General features: G+C 31.4%; 1 protein-coding gene across 4 annotated transcripts in view; it reads left to right on the top strand.

The window, feature by feature from the left end:
• Positions 1-21,045, top strand: part of ArfGAP1 (ADP-ribosylation factor GTPase-activating protein 1) — a 64,769-nt gene that overhangs the window by 22,380 nt on the left and 21,344 nt on the right. For 3 of the 4 annotated variants that reach the window (XM_067279088.1, XM_067279087.1, XM_067279084.1), the window contains exons 2-3: positions 6,100-6,196; positions 15,404-15,513. In XM_067279088.1, the coding sequence (XP_067135189.1) occupies positions 6,137-6,196; positions 15,404-15,513 (170 nt within the window). In that variant the 5' untranslated portion in view covers positions 6,100-6,136. Of the gene's footprint in view, positions 1-1,038; positions 1,230-6,099; positions 6,197-15,403; positions 15,514-21,045 lie in introns of those variants that run through there. The other variant, XM_067279085.1, reaches the window with a different exon arrangement.

Below are 21,045 nucleotides of genomic sequence, written 5' to 3'. Positions count from 1 at the left end.
AACTAGATACACAACGAATATAAAGAATCTTCATAGAATAAGTTTCAAAATGTTTTATTTTTAAAATATTGTATTTAAAAAATCAGAAATTATTAAATTACGTAAAAATTATTAAAATATATACAACATGTATACACAAGTTGTCATTTGTTTTTATTCTTCTACAAAATCGGCTATTTTCTTCTTTGGAAGCACGAGCAGTGGAAGAGGCGATCAAACTTGCTTGGTAGCTGCTTCCTGCACGTGCCTGTGGAAGCGTCACCTGGTGGTCGCTGCATGCTAAATGTAGTTACTCTGGACACGTACATTACATTTGCTCGAACCAGTTTGTCCACTCCGCTTGGAAGCACGTTCGTGCCTACAGTCGCTGGACGCTGCTACGTAGGACATAGCCTATGGTGTGCAGTCATTGACAACAGTGCGATTTTAGAGACAAGACATAGTCTCGTCAACAACCACACAATGGTCTCTTAATTGTGCTTAAACAATACATTTAACATAAATAGTACAAAGATTTAATGAAAACGTTATACCATTTATACAACATTACTTATAGTTAAAAGAAAATTATAAAGATTATTAATTTCTAAATAGGATGCCATGTACTATTCTCCATACTATGAGCCATGAACTATTCTCTTACAGAGACAATGGCTATTGACATTCTTTATAAAATGTTTTGATGATAGAAAATGATCAGAATCTGAAATATTAATGAATAGTTAGTTTTTCAGGAATGACTTTTGAGTCTTTTGATGGTTTTACAGCTATTTGTTTTGCTTAATCTTGAACTCTTTGCTTTCAACAATCAGAATTTATTTTTTAACAAAACAAAACTTGATTATTTAATTATGAATCAAATTATTGCTTAAAATTAATATGACTCTTAATAGTTTTATAAATAAATTTTTAAAAAATGATATGATAATTGAATAAACTATTCATACTGATTATTTTTTTTTAAAATATATTTAGTCAAGGAAAATAATTTATAAATGCATTCAGAATAAAATATAGTACATCCTTTTTTTTTTACAGGCCAACGTTTTGAACAACAATTTTTCAGAATAAATTTGAATAGCCACAAGGTCAATGTATTTTATTTCCTTGTTCAACAACTAACTGTCACCTGGTCACCGAGTTTAAAAATATTCCTAATTTTCGAAATTTACTCCTGTTAAAAAATTTCACAAGATTATTTGTATTCTCTGCTTAGGTTAAAAATCAAGGTAAGAGTGAAATCATTAGAAAAGATTTTCTCTATATAATTGAAGAAAATGATGATAATCAAATACTGATTACAATAAGCAAAGTATTATATTTGCATTTCAAGTTATACATTTTTGGGGCTTGCTGGTTGTGGTAATGTGAAACAACTGTTAACAATATCTCTGACTACAATAAGCAGATTTCATTATGTATCTTGAATAAGTTTCCACCCAATCAAATTTCGTTTTTTGTGGAAATAAATGATCGGATTACTGTTTTCTTGATCCGTACCTTTATTAGATACTAATTGTTTTTTGAGTTTATTTTACTGTATATTATTTTAAAACTTAGAAATATTACTGTATATATTTGTTAATTAAAGCTTTATGCTGTGAGATTTCATAAATTTTTGTATTGTAGCTGTTTATAATGGATAATTGTATATACTGAATATATAATAGTCCCAACACACTAAAGCACAATTGTTGTCTGTAATGAATGAATTTTTTTTATCTGTATATTCTATTTATCTTTACAGTATAAAGAATTTCTATTAAACAGTCATCTTTTTTATAATTAATTTTCTAGGAATCGTGTATAATTGCTAAGTTGAGTATTTTATTTTATATATAGTTTAAAATGTGTAAAGTGTAGTTTATATTGTAAGCTACACTTTAAATATTATTTTTTTAAGAAAATTGATTTATTAAAAAAGCTTGGGGTCTGTTTTCACTAAGGCAAAGATTCACATCATTTGTATAAAATATTAAATCCTACACATAATTTTTTAAAATAGAAAAATATATAATTATTTCTGGATGATATTAAGCATTTTCAATGTATTAGGCCTTATATTCTGACGATTATGGAGATTAATGGTGTTTTTTTCTAAAATTTTTCAGATAAGCTGCTTTATTTCGTGAATAATTTTTTATAATTATAAATTAGTTTTATTGTAGAATTAAAATTTTTCATTAGATAAATAGAAATGTTTTGGTCAGCAATTAACTATTTTGCTTGACAATAAAACTTTCATATATAATTTAGGAATTGAAGAGCTTGTTTACAAAACAAGTGCAGTCTATTGTATTCAGTTATTTGTAAAGTTTTTAGGTTATTTTTTGAAAGTGATTTTCAGACTGCAAAGTTTTATAACAAGGAAGTCAAACAAAAGAACATAAATATTTTAAAAAAAATCAGTATGTAATGCAATGTTTTCCATAAAAAGTTTAGATGATTAATCTTCATTATTAGCTGACTTCTGCTATAAACTTCTTTATGAACCTTAATTAATTATAACAAAATAATTCTCATTTTACAACATTCAACTGCATACTAGTTTTTAATCTGTTTACTTTTCAAGAAATATTAAATAAAATGAAGTAATGTAATATTTTTAACTGGTCAGAGGAAAGATATAGTTCTTTGATTGACAGATAAAGCAAGCTTAGTGAGAACCACTGTAATAGATACCCAAATTTAACATTAAAATATAGGATAAAAATATTAGTAAATACATTACATTAATGATTTATTATGTTGCTTGTTGGATTGCAATTTGAAAAAATTGTAGACCTGTAAATTCCCATTGTCATCCATTTGTGTGTCCTTCCTTAATTTCAAGAACAGAGTTAGATACACGAAAGTCAAGACCAGATATAGAAAGCTTAGGGGCAGGAGGCCCGATTAACTATATATGAACTTTCGATGCAAACCGAGTCACATTATTTCAATTCAAGCATTTTTTCCTGAGAGGAGTTAGATAAATGGCATGTCTTCACTGCTAAAGGAAAAGTATGATGTATGGGTGCAAGACACTAATTTGAGGTGGAGAGCATATATTTTAAATTAAAATAATTAAAAATATGATTAAAAATTGTAGCCTGTCATTGTAACAATGTCACAGTAAATAGTTGCTTGTTTTCTATAGTTTATATGTGCAACAAAAAGAATTCTTACATGAGAAGAGTTAAATTGAATCCTTTGAGGAATACTCCCATAATTATACATGATACAAATGATGGGCTCTATACAATATGTCATATATTTACGGACAAACTTGAAACTTTACAGACAGCTAGTGACATCTATTAACAGGTCTAGAATATTTTATCATGTGGTTTTTTTTATGTTTTGTAAGATTTAGCATGGAATTTTCTAGCATAAAGGCAAACATGGCATCTAGCAGTAGTTCACATTCACTATCTCCTTATGAATTGTTGGAGTTATTTAACAGTAGAATTGGTAAAAGGAAATAGTAAGGGTGCAACTCACATTAACCAATTAACCGGAGTGCATATGATCGATATTTGCAAATGTTTTCGAAGCCCCGTCTGGGCTCTTCCTCGGGCTTATTTTTTTATTCCAAACAAGCTGGCAGTTAACATTCAATATATATTTGAATGTTATCGATCATATGCACTCCGGTTAATTGGTTAATGTGAGTCGCTCTGTTTTTATATATTCATCCCGGCGTGTTGTGCAGTTAAGGAAATAGTACTAGTTTATTAAAAAAAAAAATGAATTAGAAGACAAGATACTGATTCTTTTATAAATGTTACTTTTCGTAAAATCTAACTGATGCTAAGAGGAGAGGAGCCACTAGTAAACCCATTCATCAAAGAGTTAAATTTCACAAAGAATGATGGGAAAATTGGATATATATATTTATTATAATTAATTGTAGTCTGCAAAAATGTAAATATTGACAAATTTCATACAAGATGCAAATAATAATAGTTAACAAAGAGTACATGTTTAGAAATTGTGAATAATTATTTATTAACTAAATTTTAAAGAATTGATCCTATTTTTTATATTTTTCTATTCGTTAATGATTCTAATCATTACTGACCCAACAAATACTTTACTGCTTGAATGGAAGCATTCAATTTGAAATTGAAATAATGCTACTGCATTGCAAATAATGCTAATATATTGAAAAAATCTCATTAATTCATTAAGTTGTTTAATGTGTTGTGATAGCTTTATTAATCCAAAAGATTTTTAAACAACAAAAAATTTATTGTGTATAACTTAATATACTTTAAACCTATAGATATAGTATTATACACTTAATTTTACTTGTTTTAAGATTAATGTATATATAATGTTGTTGCTTAAGAAGGTTATTTTGTAAAACATTATAAAAACTTTAGTATAGTCAAACCTGTTTTTATGCGGTGGATAGGGACCGCATAAAAAAATCGCACGAAACTTCACGAGTGGCTATAAAAAATAGTTTTCGCAACACAATTAAAAAAATATTTTTTTATGTGGTGAATAGGGACCGCATAAAAAAAGTCTCACATAGAAAATAACTCGTTTTAAAATCGTAGTCTTAGTTTCTAAGGAAATTACCTTCCTCTTTGCTTTGTTTTTGCCCTTATTCATTTTCAGGGATTATGTCTAAACATAAAATAAAAACCTAAAATTTTATATCTAAATAGAAAAAATAATACAGTACATTTACCTTCAATTTATGCTTTGAAATGAATCTTATCTTAATGATCCAGGAATGTGAAAGCACTTTGAAGATTTATTTAACATAATTAAAACAGATGTAGAATTTATTGACAACAGATGTCAGCACTTGACTGCATCGTCTCGTCTCATCGTCTGTTTTACATATTTTTGTCCAGGTGGTGTTTTGTTGACTTAAAAAAATGAATTATTTCATTTTTCGCATATTCATGCAATAATATTACTATAATAAGTTCATTTATGCTATAATAAGTCAATGTGAGACATGATAAAACGCATGAGACTAGTCGCCAACTATATCGCACAAGTAAAAAATTGCACAAAAAAAACCGCACAAATAAAAAATCGCACAAAAAAAGACCGCATAAAAACAGGTTTGACTGTATTTATAATTTCTTAATTAATTTGTATAAATATTTATTTTGTTGATGAAAAAAATTTTATTATGTGCAAAGTGATCATAAAAATTTGATGTTTAGAGCTAGCTGTAGAAAGAGCTATTGGACAAATTCAACCAAATATGCTATATATACTGTGCTAATTACATGATATCAATTTTCAAGAAAAAATTTTACTGCAAAATTCAGCTACTAAGGCAAAATTTGGTGTGCAGTCCCTCGACTTACATATCACGTATGTTTTCTAACAAATTTTGGGTGTAAAAGAAGTTGCAAAATGTTCTTCGCAATTCTTCGACAGGTGAATGGTCAAGGTGCTCACTATTTTGTTGACAGAAGAGTTTAATAAGTAACATACTGATTGTATGTTACTTGATTAAACTCTTCTGTCAACAAAACAGCAATCCATATCTGTAATTCAAATAAAATTGTTTGACTTTATTTCTTAACTTCTAAAATTTATTAGAAAATGCATATAATATACACATACAGGAGAAGCAATTCCAAATTATGCTCTAGTGCACAAGATTTAGAGTAAGATTTTTTTTCTCAAAATTGGAACTGCATATTCAGAGCAGGATATTTTCTTGCAATTTGTCCAATAGTTATTTCTACAGAGTATTAAATGTCTACTCTTCAAGTATGATCATCATATATATTTAATTAGTAATTTATGATTTATTCAAAAACTAGATAACATCTATTGGAATTTATATCAATATTCACAAATTTATATTATAAATCAGAAAATAAGACAATAAAGTTTTTTCCATTGCAGTTTGGCATTGAATATAATTTATTGTACTTATTAATAGTTTCTGATAACTTTTATAATATTTATCATTATCTTTTGAATAGCAAGGAGGAAACTATCAAAACTTCACTTAATTACAAGGAAAACACTATTTATTTGTTTTTATTTTAGTTGATCTTATCTTAATTTTTGTAGTTGTATTAAATGCTATTTTTAATTTCAAGAAATTTGAATATATTTGTTTTATTTAAATAGATTTTGTAATAGAGAAGAATATAATAATTAGATAAAAATGGCAAGTCCGAGAACTCGTAGAGTATTGCAAGATTTAAGACCACGAGATGATAATAACGTAAGTTACATCCTTATTTTATAACAAATAATATTTTATCAATTATTTTTTTACCACAGATTGCTGAAGTTGGGAGTAAGTTCTAATGCTAAAGTTATAAATGTGAATACAAGTTACTTTTCTCCGCTTACAAATTCGTCGTCATCATCATCATCAGTTGCTCTTAACATGAATTGTTTGTGTTTATTTCTGTTGTAACAATGTAACACAACATACTTTTCATTAATCTCATCCAATTTATAATTATAATTGACTCGTGTTCTCATTATTTTTTTCTTCCTGTACTATTTATTGTCCCTTGCCAATAGTACAAGTCACTAATAAATTTTGATATTTTGTGATTGGAATATGTTACATTATTAATTTTTATTGATATTAAATTGTTAAATAAATAGACTGATGTTGAATTTTACGATTAGCATGAGGAAACATATTTTGAAATGCATTACTTATCATATGAAGTCGTCTTTTCATTTCTGTTTCTGTATAAAAGTTGCAGATATAAGAAAACAACAAGTTGGATTGTTTCTTAAGAGAATTTATTTAAAACTGTATTATGTAGTTCATGACAAATTTAATGTTCTTGAAGTAAATAGTATTATTTAGATAATGTATTCATTGAAACTGTGTGCAAAAATTTTAAAAGGTAGAGTAAAGTAAAAATGTAACACATTTATGGCATATAATTATATCAGAAAATTAGTACATGGTTTAAAATAATTTTTTACTTTCATATCAATGAATAAAGCCAACATTTATCCAAGATCAGTGATGTGACATGTTGAGAGTATTTTCAGATTAATTCAATTTTATTTATTTAGTTTCTTGTTTTGTTAGTTGTGAAATGAAAGTATCAGAGGTTACTTTGCTGCTGCTATTAATAACTAAATATTGAGTAATTTGGTACTAGAGGTAGGTGTTAGGTGCCATCTCTTACTAAATATAATAATTATAATTAAATTAATATTTATCAAATAATTTAGACTCTTCTGGAAGAAACGAATTGAACTGGAGTGGGACTTGAACCTGCAACTGCCACTTGCTGTATGGATGCGTTGCCAGTTATGCTACCCAGACCTCCATCTGACACCCCCACTTCCAGACATTTAATTTAGATATAACCATCCTTGGCTACTACTGCATAATAAATTTGTTTTTGTGTAAAACAGACATACAGTGCTCCATGTTATATTTTTCTAATATTTGGCACTTACAATTATTTAAAATTTTATTGGTTACTTACAGCACCAAACTGGGGACGACTTTAGAGTTCATAACCTGTAATCACCCAAGGCTTTGCAATATTTATGTATGTTAATAGTATTGGTTGTTCAGAAAGTTCGTAGCGATTTTGATAGCCGACAGTTGAGACACCGATTGACGCGAAAATGATTAGATTGTACAAACCAATGAATATTACGATAAATGACCTTGAGACGCGTCCGTTACAAAAAAACCGTTAAGATTATTCAAATAGCGTTTAATTTGGCTCATTGCAAAAATGGATGCGAACAACGTGCATTATCGACACTTGTTTCTTTTCTTTTTTCGTAAACGCAAAAATGCTGTACAAACAGCAAAAAAGATATGTGATGTTTATGGTGGGAGTGCTGTATCAGAATCAACTGTTCGAAAGTGGTTTGCAAAATTTAAAACGGGTAATTTCAGCCTTGAAGATGCTCCTCGCTCAGGAAGACCTCCTGTTATTGAAGAGGACCAAATCAAAGCATTATTGGATGAAAACCCTCATTACACAACTCGAGAGATTGCAGACATAGTGAAGTCATCAAACAGTACTGTATTTCAACATCTAAAGAAGCTCGGATACGTGAATCGTTATGACATTTGGATACCTCACGACTTAACGGAAAAAAACTTACTGGATCGCATCTCCATTTGTGATTCTCTTGAAAAACGAAATCAAAATGACCCTTTTCTGAAGCGTTTAGTGACAGGTGATGAAAAGTGGATCATTTATAACAACATCAGCCGAAAACGATCGTGGGGTAAGAAAAATGAATCACCATTAAAAACTCCAAAGGCCGGTCTTCATCCAAAGAAGGTCATGCTCACTGTCTGGTGGGATTGGAAAGGAATCCTGTACTATGAGCTGCTTCCACAGAATCAAACAATTGATTCTGATAAGTATTGTTCCCAATTGGATAAGCTGAACATGGCAATTAAAGAAAAACGTCCGGAACTGGCCAATAGAAAAGGCATTGTGTTTCACCAAGATAATGCCAGACCTCACACGTCTTTACGAACACGCCAAAAATTATTGGAACTAGGCTGGGATGTTTTACCCCACCCCCCTTACTCACCCGACCTTGCCCCGTCGGACTACCATTTGTTCCGTTCTCTACAAAATTCCCTTCATGATAAAAACTTTGATAGTTTGGAAGCTTGCAAAAACCACGTGGATCAGTTTTTCGCGGAAAAAACTGGAAAGTTCTACGAAGAGGGTATCATGAAGCTGCCCCATAGATGGCAACACGTCATTAAAAACAATGGCGCATACATAATGGAATAAAAGTATATTTTTAGTATTAAAACAATTTCTTTTATTTCTCTTAAAAATCGCTACGAACTTTCCGAACAACCCAATACATCATGCTGGGGTGAAGCAATGACCAGCCAAGTGGCATAGTGGGTGATTACATGCTGTGGATGATGAAGTCATCCCCAGTTGGTGCTGTAAGTAACTGAGGATGTTTATATCCAAATTAAATACCTGGAAGTGGGGAATCAGACAGAGGTTTGGGTAGTGTAACTGGCAACACATGCACATGGTAAGTAATGGTTGTAGGTTCAAGTCCCACTCCAGTTCAATTCGTTTCTTCCAGAAGAGTCTAAATTATTTGATAAATATTAATTTAATTATAATTATTATATTTAGTAAGAGATGGCACCTAACACCTACCTCTAGTACCAAATTACTCAGTATTTAGTTATTAATAGCAGCAGTAAAGTAGCCTGATTTAAATCCAGTAATTATTTGGTTTCATTATCAAATACCAGGTTTTGAGATGTCTATATACATTTTCAATTCTTCTTGAATCTTCTTCAACCCAAATCCTTTGAAATTGAATTTATTAATATAACTTTTGATACAACACAATAAAACTATCAAAGCAATGCTTTAAAATTTGAACTATGTTATATAAGAGAGTGACATAGAGATGCAACTTTACTAGTTTAATAAAATTAAGTGGATGTGATTTAAAGTAGAAATAAAAATAATAACTAAAAATAAGATGCTATATGATAATCAAATGCTGTACTTATTCAAAATTTGCTAGTAACCTATTTACTACATACACCATGTGCCGTTATCATCATCAGTTTTATGCTTAAGAAACAGCAGGTTATTGAGCTATATTCACTTCTGCCTCCACTTTTCTGTTCTACACCAAGGTCCTCATTCACTTGTATCCACTGTCATCTTTTAAGTGATCCAGCATCTTCCTCCTCCTTCCTTTTCTTTTTTCTCTTTTTACTGATCCTTCTATAATTGCTTTCATTAAACCATTACCTCTCAGTACACGTCCTATCCAATTGGCCTTTCTTTTCCTTATTGTTTTTAGCAAGCTTCTTTCCTCGTTAATTCTTCTGACGACTTCATTGCACACACTATCCATCCATTTAATTTTTGAGTGTTTTTCACCATACCCAAATCTCAAATTCCCCAAGTTTCTTTTCTTCTACTTTTCTCAGCATCAAGTCTCTACTCTGTACAAAAGCAAACATTTTGCTATTCTTTTTTTTCAATCCCAGGTCACATAATGTGTATGATGTTTAAAATAGGTTTTCAGCTGTAGGCTAACAGTAGTACAACAGTATCAACTTTCTTGATTTAACAATATTTAAAAAGAATAAATATATGAGTCGTCTATTGTCTTTTCTTGCACCTCAAGAAAATAACAGTTTTATGGAGAATAAACATCTACTTACTAAAATATATAGAAAATACACTTTTGATTCTTTCTTAACATACTAATTTCTCATTGAAGATAGAAAAACAGAAATTCAGAAGATCAGAAATATAGCTCAAAGGCATCGTTTCCCATTGTAAAATCTGGGTACAAGAGACATTATAGTAATGAAAAAAAGAATGAAAATAAAGAAGAAGAAAAGGATAGAAAAGCAGTAATACTAGTAGTTAAGGGAAAAATAGCCTCAACATTAGTAGTGCCTTATGCAAAGAAGCTTCATTTCCCTTTAGCTGTCATTTCCTACAATAATGACCATAATAGATACATAGAAACAAAGAAAGTACAGGGATGATAGCATTAATTCCTGATTTTGCTGGAAAGTTAACTAAGAAAAATCAAAACATCTACTACATAGGATACACCATGCAATCTCTAGCTATCAGAATAATAGAGCATTTCCTTGCAGTAAGGTATATCCTGTGTGTAGTAAACAGGTTATTTGTGAATTTTGAATAGGTACAGCATTTGAATATCATACAGAATCTTATCTTTATATTCGACAAGGGATTGATTAATTTATTATCTAAATCAGTGTTTCCCAACCTTTTTTTCCTCGCGAACCAAAAGAAAGGTCCGAAAAAATTCGACGAACCCCCTATGTAGTCGTTAATGACAGGTAAAAAAAAAGCAATAAAATTTGATAGAATATATATTTTACATATTGCGGAATAATTGATTATATTAATCGTGAAACATTTAAATAAAACATTAATAAGACTAAAATGATGGCTATAAAAGTTGAAAACGAGATAAATTTAACAAACTGGTTCTTATGCTTTACATTTGGAAAAACTCTTAATGGGATATTTGTGGCTGTTTGATAGAACAAAGCAATTCAAAGTTAGGCTCAATATCTGGCAATTTCGGTCTTAGATCAGGTTCTGCATTTAACCTGTTTCTGTATTTATCTTTCAGATAAGTATATGTTGAAAATTCTTTCTCGCATAGATATGTTGTGCAAAATGGTAATAGAACTTCAATGGCTTTTTTTGACAGAACAGGATATTCATTTTGTATACTGAGCCAGAAGTCAATTAAAGATCGATCTTTAAAAATTGCTTCTAGAGAACTGTCACGAGATAACTCTATGAGTTTTTCCAGTATATTTAGAGAGGTTTCTGAACATACATTTCCTTGAAATGGATTACGTATCCAGTTGTTTGAGATGGATATATTGCATCTGTTGGGAAAATAGTCATCGAAAGTTAATCGAAGATAGTTCAGATGTTCGCATATACTCCTTTTAATGTTTTCGTCAAGTTTAATTGAATTTTCTGATAAAAAAAAGTGCTGACAGAATCGAAACATCCATACTCATTCATCTGCAGGTATCGAATCCAAAAATTGATCTTTTTCAACATAGCCTCAATTCTATCGTGTACACTGAAAATGGTGACACCCTCGCCTTGTAAAGACATATTTAATTCATTCAGTTTACAAAAAATGTCAGCTAAATAAGCAAGCTTTTACAGCCAAGGAACATCGGATATACGAGAAGACAAATGAAACGGATAATCAATGAAAAATGCTTGAACTTCAGACTTCAATTCAAACAAACGCGTCAAAACTTTACCACGGGAAAGCCATCTAACTTCTGTGTGAAGTAGTAAAGAAACGTGGAAACTTCCAAAATCCTCACAAAGCGTACGGAATAGACGGCAATTTGTAGCACGCGATTTTATAAAGTTCACAATTTTCACAGCATCACTTAAAGTAGTAGATAACTCTGCGGGAATACGCTTACATACTAAAGCTTGTCTATGAATACAACAATGAGTCCATTGAATTTTCTCGATGATCTGTACACACACCCACACAATAAGACCAGCTTATTCCATTCTTTTCAAAATACCCATCGATCATATCGAAAATCGCTTCTCCAGTTGTGTAGGTTTTCAAAGGTTTTGCAAATAGTACATCTTCTCGAACAATATTCGTAAAAAGATATCTAACGTAGACAAGCGAGACTGCGGCATTTGTTACGTCCGTCGATTCGTCAAGTTGAATTGCAAAATAATTCAATTTTATTCTTTTTACAAGTTCGTTCTCCACATAATTAGCCAAGTCATTAATTCTACGCGACACCGTGTTGTTTGATAAGGGAACTAGCTCAATTTTCTTTGCTGCCTGTTCCCCGAGCATACATTTGGCGATATCTTTCGCACATGGTCCAATTAAATTTTCTGCTATTGTATGCGCTTGTCCAGATCTTGCAATTCTATAACTTACTCGAAATGATGCTTCGAGGGCCATTTTACTATCTTCGTTTGAAGCCAAGAAAGAAGAAACGCTACACTTTTTGATATCTGCTAATTTTCTTTTGAAATATTCGAGAGGAGGTGTGTCGGAGGTTTTGTTTCGATATGTCTACGAAAAAGCGATGGTTTTAAACTGCTGTTGGCAAGAACTTCGTTACATATAACACAAAGCGGTTTAGGTTCCGACTCATCCCCAGTGAAATGAAAACCCAATTGTAGATAGACGCTGTCATATTTTCGCTTTTTCCCTTTTCTATCATCATTTCCTTTGTTTTTTGTCTGGTGAAACGGTACCTCACTACGGCTTTCGGTACTATCGTCTCAGTTATCATGTCTCGTTTCTAAACGACCCGTTTTTAACCATCGATCCATAATAAAAATAAGCTATAATAATAATTAAATTAATAATTATTAAATCATTTACACGAGAACTTGACGGTCGCAGTATCACTATCACTCAAGCTTTACAAGTGCTAAGCCTATGTATGAACTTCGGTTAATACAACACTACTCTCCCAGTTTCCGGTTGTGAACAAGTATCTAATTCTAAAATCTGTAGTAAACTGCCTTAATTTGATATTTATTTCCAATTGTATTGTAAAAAAAATATTACATAGAAGGGAAAACTGCTGCAATGATTTTAAATATAAAGCAGAACACGATACTAATCACATTGATAAAATGTTTTAAATATAAATAAATGTTTGTAATAAAAAGAGAATAGTATTTGATTACTTGAATAAGAGGAATAAATTATAATGTATAAAATTGTTGATATAATTTGATATTGATGAAGTAATTTTGAAAAACAAATAAGGAAAAAAGAAATGAAAATATTGAAATTTATTATAGATTTCTTAACAAACAGGCAGCGAACAATCTGTTTTACAGTGGGTGTGTTCTTTAATTTTCGTGTTTTTGTTTGTTTTTTTTTTTTTTTTTTTTGCTTTTGATTTTAATGGTGTTTTAAAAAATCCGCCATTACAGTATTATTTTCGCGAACCCCCTCTGCAAACACTGCGAATTCCAGGGGTTCGCGAACCACCGGTTGGGAATCACTGATCTAAATAACCAAGATAAATAAATATTTATTATCTTGATTAATTTATTATATAAAACCAAAACCCTAAATTAAAACAATTTTTCTTTTTTTTTTTTTTAACAGTTTAGAATGTATATAGTGTACAGGTATTCCTCACTTTACGACCTATCTGCTTAACGACCAATCGAGTTTCGACCTGAAATTAGAGGAATCCCCTTTCTCAGCTTGAGTGTTGATCAGTGGCGAATGGTGACATGCGCACTAAACGTACTATAATAGGCTTGTGCGTACTATAATTGTCTTATAGTACTATAATAGGCTAATAGTGTACTATAATAGTCTTTTTATGAATAAATTTGAAGTTTGTTGCATAATTTGTATAATTTTACAACGATCCTATATTCCCGGTGAAAGCTCCTCGCTTATCGACCAATTCACTTAACAACGTAGTCGTCGGAACAGAACTCGGTCGTAAAGTGAGGAGTACCTGTAATTTAAATATCTTTTTCATTGATTATAAAGGATTGTTGAAAGGATCAAATAACTATTTTCATTTATAAACTAGCCTCATTTTAGGGTTTTGGTTTTATATATTTTTCAGATAATCTTATCTTTAGTTCTACTTTCAAATTATAACCTACTTAATTTTATTAAATCAGTAAAGTTGTGACACTCTGTCATTCTGTTAATTTTTTAATTTTAAAGTGTTGGTTTGATACCATTTTATTCTATGTTTTATCAGAAAGTGTAAACTCATTATCAAAGGATTTGGGGCCAAATCTGATACATAAATGTTCCCAAGACAAAATAATTTGAAATTTTTGATTTTCCTAATAACCAGATTAAAAGTACATTCAGGTATCCCTCATATAGCATGGTTTTGCTCTAACACAGTTCAAGAATTTGGGAAATCTTTTGTACCAACTTTCACAATTATTAAGTGCAAATTTCTTTATTAGATATTTTTTTTATTCAAGTAAGCATGCACATTGTCTCAAATTTGCCCATGAATTTTAGAATATTGAAATTTTTGATTTGTTTTGTGCTTGTCATCAGGTTTAATGAAAACTTTCTTCCTTGTCCTAGCTTTCCTATCAACCAGGTGTCATTGTTGTTTTCAGATTTTGATCTTTAAGACTGTCATGTGTTTTGTTTTTGTAGATTAATATCATATTTAGTAAAGTTTGTTTAAGCACTTTTAACTTTTTTTTAAACCATAGGTATGTAATCATTTGTAAAAATGATGAATGAAATACAGCAGTATCTTGGTACTCAACCAAACAAATGTGACCTTGTAGAACACATTTTTGATTAAAAACATATTTTTATTTTGTCATACATAAAAATTTTTATGGTAAAAATAAAAAGAATGAAGACATTGCTGATATTTCTGATCAAAATCAACAAAAAAGCTGGGATGAGGATACTTTGTAAAAGGAAAATGCCCTTGTTTAACTAAAATTAATATTAACATGTAATATGATACTTTTAATTGTGATTATTAGTTAATTATCAATTGCTTTAATAAACGTATCTCTCTTAATAACGAAATAGAATAGTATACGTTTGTTAAGTTTTAGAACCTAACCTCATGTTTTTCATAAGTCCTTTCTTTTGTGTAGCAAGGGTTTGCATTACACGGCACTTTTTTGGAATTTAACTACCACTTTGTTACACGAGAGATACCCATATATTAATATGGTGCCAAGTTTTGTTTTGTGCTTGTCATCAGGTTTAATCAAAACTGTCTTATTAAGGACTCAAATGATTTTCTTACTTTATTTATATAAGACAAGAAAATCTTTGAAAATAGCAGCTTATATTTTAAAGAACTATTGTCTATTTAGTTTAAATTAAGTATTTAAAAAAAATTAGTTTTATTTGAATTGATGATTTAGCAATTATTTTATTTTAGAATTGTTTTGAATGTGGTGCCCATAATCCCCAATGGGTAAGTGTGACATATGGAATTTGGATATGCTTAGAATGTTCTGGAAAGCACAGAGGTCTTGGTGTTCATTTAAGGTTCGTATTGATATTTTAGCATTATACTGTTTTAAATTTTAATTATATATAATTATTTATTATTAAGACTTTTTTAGAAAATAAATTCACTTCGTGACTGTGTTTAATATAACATATTGATGTTACTAAAGATCTAAAAAAGTAAAAAAATGTAAAATAAAAATTTTTAATCAAAAACAGTATATTTAAAATGTTCAGATATTGTCCGGTTAATGGTCTGGTCTTTATAAAATATGATTGTTAATGTTTTTGAAATAATAATTGTTTTGTTAAATCTTTTGTTTTCAGTATTGACGATTATTGCAAACTTTAAAATTTATACTAATTTAGAAATAACTAGATAGTTCCTGTCATGCTTGACTAGAAACTATCCAATTGTTAATGTTTTTGAAATAATAATCATACCTGAATAAGACCAGACCATTAAATACTATAGAGAATGATCCAATTGTGCTGGTCAGATCGGTTTGAGCACTTGTTAATATATTATCTTAGCGTGGGGAAAAGGGTGAAATGCATTTATTCCATCCTCTTCTCCTGGTTAATATATTATGTTTCCATCGAATGCTACTCACTCCTCAGACAAACCTGATCGGGATGACATACCAGACCATGACTGTATAGATGCTTCTGTCATTTACATCCCAGATACAAAACCATACCAAAAATTCTATAGCTCTGAAAAAGGTTTTCTTGCTGTCTTTTCTGAGAAATAGAGACCTTAATGTTCTTTCTGTTCCTTGAATGAGATAAGGCAACTTCTAAATAAAAAAAATAACAAACAGACTTTGGTTATTATATTAATAATAATAATAACTCTCCCATGATCATCACCTGGTTGTGGTGGGAGAGCCCAGTAATTTTACTGATCCATAGGGCAATGCAGGCTGGAGCACAAGCTCCTGGTAGGGACACCCATGCCAGTAAGGTCTATGGGGAGAAATGAAGCTAAGAGTGACCACACCCACATTCTGTGGAGATATTTATTATGGTAATAACCAGTTTAAAGTGCGATACCGGCTTGGACATCGCCCGGGTTAACAAGGTCTGCATTTGTGGGTTAGGCAGAGGCTCATGTTCGAAAAATAGGCCACAGTCTCCCTTGGTTACCGGTGGTGAAAGCAGCACCGGCCCAAGCATGGCTACTGCAATGCCCTCAACAGATGTGAGGAACCAACCCAGCTTTGGTGTTTCTGTGGCAATGCATCCACAGACCACAAAGGATGGAAAATCATGCCAACGAATGAAATGGATAGTAGAAATGAATGAGTTTATCATCCGTACTTACTACACCATCACAAAACTTGAAACAAACATGACAGCATACAGACAACAACTACACCATAGATTCACACAACAGTATCCTCATCTCACTGTCACCGAACAAAGGGTTGTTGATCAAAAAAGAACAATTATACACAACAACCTTATTCCACAAACAACACTTGAACTTATCAAACAACAGGTCGCTGATCAAATACATCAACAGACACAAACATCTAACATTAATGAAGATCACGTAACCTGTCAGGATAATCCACCAACAAGCATTGATAATAACACACATACAACAATTACCACTAATGATACTACAGACACTTCCTCATCCATCACTGATAACATAGACATGGATTTAGTTAATACGCTCTCACTTATATTTCACGAAACGCTCACTAAATATACAGGTACAGATCCCACACAAAGACCACGAATACCAAAAATTAACACGTCAAAGGTAGTAGGAAAAACACTAAATTATGTAAACACTCACTTACTACCACACTACATTCATTCAATTTCTACACTCGCAGACATTCATACACTAGTTTATGCTGGGGCAGTCACAGTAGTGACACACCATGGACTGAAAGTGAAAAATCACAGACAAATACACAGAAAACACAATTCTATCACAAGCCTGTCTGGCAAAGAAGAATAGAAACACAAATAAATGAGATTAGACAGCAATTAGTCAGGCTGACACAATACACTAAAAACAACATAACACCCAAATGAAGGAAACAGCTCAAAAACATTTTCAAGAAAATAAAAACACACACAAAACATGAACATGAACACAAAACACACACACAAAACATGTAACGCACGCATTACAGAATACATTGATACACTAAAACAAAAACTTGCTGCCAAAGCACGTAGACTCAAACGATAGAAAACATGTACACTACGAAAACAACAAAATAAACTATTTACAAACAATGAAAAACTCTTTTACAGACAAATTAATAACAAAGCAAACACTGATACACAGCACAGTGGCACACCAACAGAAGAAGAACTCACAACATATTGGTCTTCTCTTTGGTCCAGTGCTGTCACGCACAATGCTGATGCAGGCAGGATCGAGGAGGAGAACAGAAACTTGCACAACATACCAACTTTGCCCTGTGCTGAAATAAACACACATGATTTCCAATACACTGTTAACAGAACACACAACTGGAAGACACCTGGTGTAGACAACATTCACAATTTCTGGTACAAAAAGTTTACATCACTGCACCAGGAACTAGCTAAACACCTAACACACATCATCATCAATCCACAAGACATGCCAAATTTTCTTACTCAGGGCATCACCTACATGAAACCTAAAAAACAATACCACAGACCCCACACAATACAGATCAATTACATGTCTTCCAACACTCTACAAATTATTGACATCCTGTATCACAAACATATTGAAAAGCATGACATTCTAACAGAACAACAAAAAGGTTGCCATAGAAATCACAGGGGATGCAAAGAACAGTTACTCATAGATTCAGTCATTCTATGGCAAGCACACAACAACACAGAAACATACACATGGCATATATTGACTACAGAAAAGCATTTGACAGTGTTCCACACAGTTGGCTGCTACATATTCTACACATGTGCAAAATACATCCATCACTCATTACATTCTTCCAAAACACTATGAAGCACTGGAGAACAACACTACATCTCAGGGTTAGTAACACTTCCATACAAACAAACCAAATCTTTATTAGGCAAGGAATTTTTCAAGGAGATTCCTTGAGTCCTCTCTGGTTCTGCCTAGCCTTGAACCCATTATCCAACATGTTAAACAACACACAATATGGTAGGCATGAAAAAACAACACAGTTTACACTGTCACATCTCATGTACATGGATGACATAAAACTTTATGCATCCACACAAAAACAACTTCATCAACTCCTACAAATCACACATTCATACACCAAGGACATACAAATGGAATTTGGCCTAGATAAATGCAAAACACTTCACATAGAAAAAGGAATCCTGAAGAAAGAAGATTTTGCACTTGGAAATGGAGACGTTATTGAATCCATGGAAGAGGGCGAGTTCTACAAGTATTTAGGGTTCCAACAGGCCAAATTAACAGAACATACAGAAATAAAGCAAAGATTAATTAAAGAATGCCAAAGTAGGTTAAATGCTATTCTCAGAACACAGTTAAATGTGAAACACCCAGTTAAAGCAATAAACACATATGTCATTCTAGTACTCGCATATTCTTTTGGAGTTATACATTGGACTCACACAGATCTTGAGCAACTCCAAAGGAAAACAAGAACAACACTTACTAAGCATAAACATCATCATCCTAAATCTGCCACAGAAAGATTAACCCTTCACATAAAGATGGTGGATGTGGCCTGATTGATATAGTTAATTTTCACTAAAAACAAATACAGTCACTGCGAGAGTTTTTCTACAAAAAACAAGAAACATCACAATTACATAAAGCAGTAACTCTAGCAGACTCAAATAACACACCGTTAAACTTACGCTCACATCATACAGACACAACACAACATATAAAAAGCATAGACACCATTAAGCAATCGTGGGCTCGAAAGGCACTCCATGGCAGGCATCCTTACGATCTGGCCCAGGATTTTGTTGACAAAACTGCGTCAAACAGCCAGTTAGCTTGGGGGTGCCTCTTTGGGTAGACGGAAGGATTCGTGATCGCCATACAGGATCAGGTCATAAATACTAAAAACTACAGAAAACACATACTCAAAGATGCAACACTCACAAATGACACATGCAGAAAATGTCACATCATGCCAGAAACTATACAACACATCACCTCTGGTTGCAAGCTCTTGGCACAGACAGATTATTTACACAGACATAATCAAGTAGCAAATATAATACACCAAGAGCTTGCAAAGAAACGCAAATTAGTAGACATCCACGAACCATACTACAAATACATTCCACAGACAGTATTAAAAAACAACACGCACAAAATGTACTACGACAGAGCCATAATCACAGATAAAACAATTTACCACAACAGACCAGACATCACACTCATTGACAAACACAATAAAATCACATACATTATAGACATATCCATTCCAAACACTCACAATATACAAAACGCATGCACTGAAAAAATTAGCAAGTACACAGAACTTGCCCAGGAAATAAGGCATCTGTGGAGGATGGATAGGGTGCTTATTGTACCTGTTGTCCTCTCCTCTACAGGTGTGATACCACACACACTACACAAAAGCCTGGGCACATTACAATTGAATAGAAACACATACATCACACTACAGAAGGCCACTATATTGAATACATATCATATTGTGAGAAAATTCCTGAATACAGCCACACACACTGATACACTTCTTTAATTTCTGTTGTGGTTACTATGCCTTGACTTTGGTCCAGCATAGTACACAGCCACCGGTGTTAACCGAGTATATTTCACTTAACCCAACATATTAATAACAACATAACAATAATAATAATTATATATAATAATTAATACAATGTGTTGTTTATAATCTGTGGAATAAGAAAAATAACAAACAAACAGACTTTGGTTATTATATTAATACCAATGCTCTTATCAGTTAGAATTGTTTCATTGGTTATTTAATAGCAAGGTTGCGGCCAAAGTTTTCATCTCTAAAATGTGAACATCGAGCGCCGCTTACAAGATAGTGGCGCTTAATGTTTACATTTCAGAGATGAAAACTTTGGCCATAAGCTTGCTAATGTGAATAAGCAAAACTTTTATAAAAAGTTTTAAATACTATTTTTAAGTTAAGTGTTACTTAACATGAATATATTATACTTTATGTAACATTCAACTTGAGTTTATAAAGTTTTATATACTTCTCTATAATAATTAAAAAATATATATACAGTTATAAACAGTCAATTATGTAATTTTTAATATATCGTCATTAACTAAAACTAATTAGAAGTGTCTTCATTTATAACTCAGACATTGAAGATATAATAAAGCAGATGAAATTAAATAATTTTTATATTCTGGTTATATATTTAAAGCATACTAGCACATTAAAATAAATATTGTATTTTGTTTATTATTATTATTATTATTATCGTAGTGGGTTATATTTGGTTGACACTGGTTGCTGTGTACTCTGCCAGACCAGCGTCGAGGCACAGCAACCAAAAAAAAAACAAAAATTAAGTAAATGTGTTTGTATTCAGGAATTTCTTAACAATATGACATATAGC

The sequence above is a fragment of the Centruroides vittatus genome, unplaced genomic scaffold, assembly GCF_030686945.1.
Source record: "Centruroides vittatus isolate TY-2023 unplaced genomic scaffold, ASM3068694v2 contig_854, whole genome shotgun sequence".
Lineage (NCBI taxonomy): Eukaryota > Metazoa > Arthropoda > Arachnida > Scorpiones > Buthidae > Centruroides > Centruroides vittatus.
This window is presented reverse-complemented; position numbering and strand designations above follow the sequence as displayed.